Source organism: Triticum aestivum, chromosome 2B (genome assembly GCF_018294505.1).
Source record: "Triticum aestivum cultivar Chinese Spring chromosome 2B, IWGSC CS RefSeq v2.1, whole genome shotgun sequence".
Taxonomy (NCBI): domain Eukaryota; kingdom Viridiplantae; phylum Streptophyta; class Magnoliopsida; order Poales; family Poaceae; genus Triticum; species Triticum aestivum.
In genome coordinates this window covers 252,636,506-252,644,015 of record NC_057798.1, presented here as the reverse complement: position 1 = coordinate 252,644,015, position 7,510 = coordinate 252,636,506, and the positions used below count along the sequence as shown (strand labels likewise).

General features: G+C 42.3%; 1 protein-coding gene across 8 annotated transcripts; it reads right to left on the bottom strand.

Annotated features, from left to right (window-relative positions):
• Positions 1–2,366: 2,366 nt before the first annotated feature.
• On the bottom strand, positions 2,367–7,138 carry LOC123044618 (uncharacterized). Of its 8 annotated transcripts, none has more exons than XR_006420197.1 (9): positions 6,857–7,138; positions 5,991–6,055; positions 5,303–5,787; positions 4,569–5,221; positions 4,315–4,459; positions 3,934–4,238; positions 3,768–3,840; positions 3,128–3,668; positions 2,367–2,647 (listed from the first exon to the last, which is right to left on the bottom strand). XR_006420197.1 is itself a non-coding variant. In XM_044467416.1 (9 exons), the coding sequence occupies exons 5-8, from the start codon at positions 4,449–4,451 to the stop codon at positions 3,133–3,135; spliced, it is 1,029 nt and encodes a 342-aa protein (XP_044323351.1). In that variant the 5' UTR covers positions 4,452–4,459; positions 4,569–5,221; positions 5,303–5,787; positions 5,991–6,055; positions 6,857–7,130; the 3' UTR covers positions 2,367–2,647; positions 3,128–3,132. The 8 variants fall into 8 exon arrangements, 5 of the variants coding, with proteins under 5 accessions (XP_044323351.1, XP_044323353.1, XP_044323350.1 ...); XM_044467416.1 differs by having other exon boundaries at positions 4,337–4,459; positions 6,857–7,130; XR_006420196.1 differs by lacking the exon at positions 4,569–5,221 and having other exon boundaries at positions 5,662–5,787; positions 6,857–7,133.
• Between the last annotated feature and the right edge of the window lie 372 nt (positions 7,139–7,510).

Below are 7,510 nucleotides of genomic sequence, written 5' to 3'. Positions count from 1 at the left end.
ATAATGCAAAAGCCGAGTTAATGTTTAAACCTTTTAAACAATAAAACCTTCCTATCAAAAAAAATTGCAGAACACAGAGGCGCCGGTGATGCCTTGCTATTCACCTCTCATTGTTCCCCTTGTGTAGATGGTGCTCCCACATGCTAGTCATGTCCAAATGAGAAGTGTTTTGTCTACAAAATTATGAACTAATTATGATAAGAGTTTCTATACAACTTGGCCAACAATTTGGGAGCAAATCGATGACTTGGTGATTTTCGTCAATCAAATCAGGCGTTTGTTTTATTTCCTTGTTGTCTTTAGCGACTTAAACTTAACTATTATTACCAGGTTTGTTATGCGTGTACGGTGTGAGATGCATCGGAAAAACATGAGCGGATTAGTATTTAAAATCGACTTTGAAAAGGCCAATGACAAGGTCAAATGATCTTTCCTCCAACAGGCCTAAGAATGAAAGGTTTTTCAGATAAATGGCGCCAATGAATCCAAAAATTTGTAACTGATAGTGTAGCCATCAAAGTCAATGATGATTTAGGCCATTACTTCCAGACAAAAAAAGGACCACGACAGGGTGACTCCATCTCCCCAATGTTATTTAACATTGTGGTTGACATGTTAGCTATTCTGATTGAGCGCATCAAGCAGGACGGCCAGATTGCAGGAGTAGTGGTACACCTTGTGGATGGTGGCCTCTTTATTCTGTAATATGCCGACGACACAATTCTTTTTATGGAACATGACCTGGACAAGGCTCGAAACACGAAACTCTTGCTTTCAGTGTTTGAGCAAATATCGGGTCTCAAAATTAACTTCCATAAAAGTGAACTTTTCTCCTTTGGAGAAGCCGCTGAGGCGGCTGCAGATTATGCTGACCTGTTTGGTTGTGTACATGGTCAATTCCCAATAAAATATTTGAGAATACCAGTTCACTATCAGCGTCTCACCATTGCAGAGTGGAAGCACGTTGAGGAGCGTCTAGAGAAACGACTGAGCAGTTGGAAAGGCAAGTTGCTCTCAGTTGGAGGACGGTTTGTTTTGATTAATTCTGTCCTCACAAATATGGTTCTCTATATGCTTTCTTTCTTCCAACTCCCAAAGGGGGTCCTCCAAAGACTGGATTATTTTAGATCCATATTTTTTGGCAGTGAGATGGTGAAAAGAAAAAATATAGGCTGGCCAAAAGAAGCGTGGTTTGTAGGCCAAAAGACCAAGGTGGCCTTGGAATTCATCACCTGCAGGCCAAGAATGAGGACCTACTTAGTAAATGGTTGTTCAAATTTCTTACTAAGGATGGTATTTGGCAAACCATATTGCGCAACAAGTATCTAGGCCAAAAGGCGGTATCGCGGCCAATTGGAGACCTGGTGACTCACAATTTTGGGCCAGCCTAATGGCGGCATAGAAACATCTTTTTAGCTTTGGGTCTTTCGCGATAAAGGATGGGTCAGAGGTTTGTTTCTGGGAAGACATATGGCTAGGCAATGCCAGTCTCCGAGAGCAATACCCAGCCTTAAACACCATTGCTCGCGATAAGAGTAATACTATTGCGCAGGTGCTTAGTTCATCCCCGCCGAATATTTTGTTCAGGCAGGATTTGATTGGCCCCCGACTTATGCCATGGCATAATATTTTATCCCATGTGTTCGATTAATTTGACACAAGGCCGGGATGTGTTTCACTGGAACCTCACAACATCGGGGTCTTACACAATAGACTCGATGTACCGTGCGCTTATGCATTCTGAGGTACCAGTGAATAATAACAAGAAAATTTGGAAGTCAAAGATTCCACTAAAAGTAAAAATCTTTATGTGGTATCTTCGTAGGGGAGTTGTGCTAACAAAGACAATTTTGCACGGCGCAATTGGCCAAGAAGTAAGAAGTGTTGCTTTTGTACTCATAACAAGAAAATCAAACACCTCTTTTTTCAATGCAAGTTTGCACGTTTTACATGCTCAGTCATCCAAATAGCGTCAAATTTGTATCCGCCAACGAGTATTGCTAATGTATTTGGTCATTGGTTGGACGGAATTCCAAATAGTTTCAACACACTAAGGCCTTGTTCGGTTGTAGCGGAATTAATCCTCTAGTGGATTTAATCCTCTAGAGGATTGGGTGATCCCCGCTTGACACCAAAACCACTTGGGGACCAAATCCCTGCCAGTATGCAATCCACGCCACTCTCATGCATTCGGTTAGTCCCCAAGGGCACTGGACCACAGGGACAACAATATTGACAGAGATGCAAACAGAAGTGGTACATATAGATAACAACAATTCTCATGTAGTAATGACACAGATGTAGACTGAAGTGACAATAACACTGACAGTTTAAAACACTTATTATCCCAACAATAACAACAATTCTAAGATTTGAATAGGGCACAAATACTAACAAAAATAATAGCAATTTGAGCATACATAATATATAATATGTTGAATAGACCACAAGAGCTTAATTATCAGTTCCTCCCAAATTCTTCCACGCTACAGTCAGTCATTTCAGAAATAGTGTTTAGTTTCTCTACAAATATTACATGGACAAAACCCAGAGAATAGATATGAAGTCTTCCACTGAAAAGCACACACAAATAGATCCAAGCCACGGCACCTTCTCCCTTCTTCCGGAGCATTCTTATCTAGAACTCCTGCTTTTTGAAACCATTCAAAACCAAAATTAGTTTGAGAGTGAAATACTTGGTAGTTTTATTTCTAGGAATGGAAACAATGAGAAAAACATACATAAATAGTAGGTAAATCAATCTATATCCTCTGATCTATGTTAAAAGCATCCCTTTTTATTTTCTAGGGACAAGGCATCATAGCAGTTTAGAACTAGACAATGACTACAACCACAAGAAAATCAGCCTAGACTAGCTACAACACAAGCACTTGTCAACCTGTGTCGATACATCAAGCAATCATTTGAAAAAAGGTTGTATTATTCAAGCAAAGTATTCCTATAACCAGTCAGTCTAATAGTTTGCAAAAGAACTTCATAAATATATTAAAAACAACTATCCATTTCAGCAGAAAATAATATCTTTACTGCAGCAGCAGCAGCAATAACATGGACTAAATGGCTAGCAAGGAGTTTAGTAACATGGACTAATTGAAAAGAGGAGTACCTGAGTTATTCCATTTCAGCTCTCAGCCACATAAGAGCAGTCTCCGGTCTGGCACTCATGAAAATCTCTCGGTTCTCAGGGATCTTGAAGACTCGGAAAGCCTTGACTTCTTCTTCAGGTGTGATGTCCATTGTTTTCAGTAGATCAATGTAGTTTTTGATAGAGTACTCATCCACGACCCTTGGCTTATTCCTCTCATCCTCCACCTGCTTCGTCCTTATTTCCAAGTACTTCTCCATCATTGCAGCCACATCACCATTCGCCCCCCTCCTTCTCTTTGGTTCTTTCTCTTCTCCATTTCTTGAGGGTGTAGTAGCCAAATTTGGTTGAGTTTGCTGGGGCTCCACAGCAATGTTTTCTTGCACGTACACCTCCTCAACATCTTCATCAATCTGCACCCTTTCTCCTCCAAGATTCTCATCATCAGCTGATGTTTCTCCTTGATTCTTGCCAGCTCCTCCAAGATTCTCAAGACATGATTGAGTTGAGCAATGTGATGACTCGATAGAGGTGAAGTTATATGTCCCTTCTGCAGTTTGGCCTACAAGTTAAAGTGACAATCAAATATAAGATTTCAAACTAGAAGAGTAAACAAACATAAAACAATGACATGAGTATATGAATGAAGTTGATAACTAACCATCATGCAATTCTCCCAAAGCTTCAAAAAGAGGGAAGGCTTTTGTCTTGAACTTTCCAGCTTTAGGGTGTGACTACATAGTTGACAAGAAAATGATATTAGAGCATGCAACAAGTAGTGTTGATCGTCCCATGCAACAAGTAGGGAATAACAATGACATTCTTACTATGATGATGTTTTTCCAAAGTGGTGGATCCGCTAGAATCTTGCACTGCCAGTCGTCCCATGAAACGCCGCTTTGCTTCCTTATCTCTTTGATCATCTTGTATTCTTTTTTTAACTCTTTTTCCTTTTCTTGGATTTTCTTCTTCTCGTACCTAGCATAAGGATTCTTCTGGTGGAATTTCTTCACTATCGTATTCCATGCTTCTGAGCTCCATCCATTTTGACCCTTATGTTCAGGTGTAGCATGCTCACGAAGCAAGTCCACAAGATCTTTCTCAAGGCTTGCATTCCACTGTGCTCTATCTTCTGCATTTCCACATTGTATGTTAATGTACCTTTTTCTACCTTAACTATTTTGGTTTTAAGCAAATAAAGTCCCGACCAGAGAAATAAAGTCACGACACCTTTGGGAGACCCTCTCCTCCTCTTTGTCACACTGCTTGTAGGAGGTGATGCTCTATCCCTTTCGACAGCTTTTTTGAGGAGGCTCAACCTTGGTGACCCTCGAGCAGTCATCATAGTGACTTCTGAACAATATTCATGACATGAACAACAGAAAAAAACATAAACTTCTACACTATACTTATTACTACTACACTACAAATGACAAGTTATGCATGTTGATAATCAGCCCACATTTGATGAGCAATGGCATCTCTAAGGTTGTCGCCTTCATGGTTGATTTGATGATTTTGAGGAATATCACTGTCAGGAAGATCGACAAAATTCATGACAGGTATATTGTTTGGTTGGTTATCTAACCAACACTCATCTCCTTTTTCAGATCGGATGATGTTATGTAAGATTGCCGCCGCTGCTGGTATCTTGACTTGGTTCTCTATTCGATGATGTGTGCCCACTTTTAGGATTGGGAACCGCTTCTTCAAGATTCCTAATCCCCGTTCGACGTGATTTCATAACACGGCGTGCCGGAGATTAAATAGCTCCCTGTGATTTTGGGGTCGATGACGACCACGTGCAAACTCCTTCAGATGGTACCGAACACCACGATACGGTGCCAAGAAGTAAGGTGTGTTGGCATAACCACCATCAACCAGATAAAACTTGCCCGGAGGTACATGAAACCCACTGTTAAGTGCTGACCGGAGAACTTTAGCATCAGTAGCAGATCCCTCCCAGCCACAAGAAATGAAGGTGAAGTTCAGGTCGAAGTCGCACACGACCATAACATTATGGCTTAGGGTCCCTTTCCTATTTCTGAATGGTGCGGCTATTTCTCCTAAAATTGTTATGGGAACATGTGTCCCATCAATTGCCCCAATGCAGTTCTGCAACGAAATACTATAACTTAGCACCTATAACATGAAGAGTAAGTTATCGATGTGGATCAAAGTTGGTGAAGCAAAAACCTGAAAATAAGGAAAGAATCTCATGTCTGATTGAATCTTTGGATGCACTTGACTGGGATTTGGAGGCTTCAAAAAATGCTTGGAGAGAATAGGGATGATGTCAAAGAAATTCTTCAGTTGCCAATGAAAAGTATCCCCACTGTGACCAAACCGAACTTGAAGGTCTTCAAATGAAGAATTATGGGATAACATCCACATAAATGATGCTAGTTTCTCTTCGACTTTAATTCTGGTATCTTTCACCAACTTCTCCCTTCGAAGATAATTAGCCAAAGATTTGAAGATATGCGGCTCCATCCTAAATGCTACCCGACAGTTTTTGACGTGCCCTTCGAGTAACTCATTAACAAACATCTCACCTGTTAGCGATGATGTATGACGCGGAATCCTCCGCTCCCTAAGAGCAACTCCATCGGTCTCTATCAAATGTCCCTCCTCGTCCCTCTTCCTAACACCGATCCCTCATTTCCGGATCCATTCCAAGTCTAAAGAAGAAAAATGTCAATAGGAAGGTGGTAGCACTTGAGCTCAAATTCTTCAACAACTACAATGTCTAGTAATGTCAGATATTAACATAGCTATCAGCTTACCAAAAAAGAACGGTTTGTAGCACAGATCTATTGACCAAGCAATAATAATCTACAGTAATATGAATAAGGAGAAGATTAAAACAAGAGGAATAATCTACCTTGTCCTTCACGATACTGCCCAATTCAGGGTCTTGCTGCAGCTGTGAGGCGACGAAGCTAGCCTCTAGAAAATGAAGACAAAATGCAGATTTAGCTATCTTTTCATTATGTACACAAACTGCACTATGTATATTTAGATAATCAAGAACAGATAATGATCACACACAAACTGCACTATGTATATTTAGTCCTTCTTTATACCAAGAAATAGACTAACAATTATACTAATTCTGTTGAGAAAAATAAAATAAACTAATGATAGTCTAGGACAGTGCATTGGCTTTGCGTACAAGAGACAACAGATGGTCCAATCATGCAAATCGAGATGATGACCCTAGTGACAATCCTCTCCCTCTCTCTCGACATGTTATTAGTCTGTCTAACTACAAAATTAACACTGAAGCTGGAGTACTACCCACAAATCACAACAGACATACAAACAAATTACTGACACCAAATTGTACTGCTGACTCCAGTACAGAGTAACCTGCTGAGTCCATTTACTAACACCAAATTGTACTGTTGACTCCAGTACAATTTACTAACAACGACATATCAGAATAGGAAATCTAGCTGACTTTCCTTTCTCATTTCAATATGGAGTGACAACACCCAGCAACCACTTGCATTACCTATCTAAATAACAATTGATGCTAGTTCCTAGGAACCCCAAGAAAGTCTCAACCTTGAAGACCACATTCTGGAAGACAGATCAAGATCCAGCTAGGTTTTCATGGAGGGGGCGAATCAGTGCTGCGGGAGAGAGAGAGAGAGAGAGAGAGAGAGAGAGAGAGAGAGAGAGAGAGAGAGAGAGAGGGAGGGAGGAAGGGGGAGGGGGAGGGGGAGGGAGAGAGTGAGAACTAACCAGAGATCTCCTCGCCTGCAGCAACCACTTCTCCGGAACTAGGGTTCCGGCCGCGGCAAGGGGGCGGCGGGGGAGATGTGACAATCGGAGGCTAGGGTTCCGGCGGGCTTCGTGGCAGGTCGTCGAAGCAGGAGGGCACCCTCCTCCTCCGGGTAGGTTGCGCCGCCGTCGTCCACTCGTCCCCGCCGCCTCCTTGCCGCCGCTTCTGTCGCTCGGGAGAGATGAGACGAGCGCCTCGCTCGGGGATTCCTTCCACGGGGTGCTAGTGGATGATTTTTTCGCGTGGTTTTGGAGAGGTTTGGGCCGGGGAAATACACCGCGGGGCTTAACCGAACGAGAAAAACTGGATGGGCCGGGTTTATTCCCCGGCGGGGGTAATCCCTGCGGACCCGCGTGGATTGGACCCAAAACCTCGCCGGGCTGGGCGTAATCGAACAAGGCCTTAAGGGGAGGCGGATTTGGAGAAAGGTATGACCCACAGGATTCCACATGAAAGACAGATCAAAGTTTTGGGGAGACAATTGGATTCCAACTCGTTTGTCTATGAAGCCCCACCGGGAAATGAAATTGATGGACACAAGCAACCGGGTTGTTGGAGACCTGCTCAATGAAAGAGGTGATTCCTGGGACATGCAGAAGGTGCAGCGAAATTTC

What these genes read in the sequence shown, in the direction of transcription:
- LOC123044618 (XM_044467416.1), bottom strand. Translation starts at nt 4,451, where the DNA reads ATGATGACTGCTCGAGGGTCACCAAGGTTGAGCCTCCTCAAAAAAGCT. An exon ending in GAGGAGAGGGTCTCCCAAAG is followed by an intron (nt 4,239 to 4,336) that starts GTGTCGTGACTT and finishes GTGGAAATGCAG; the next exon opens with AAGATAGAGCACAGTGGAAT. An exon ending in TTTGGGAGAATTGCATGATG is followed by an intron (nt 3,669 to 3,767) that starts GTTAGTTATCAA and finishes TTTAACTTGTAG; the next exon opens with GCCAAACTGCAGAAGGGACA.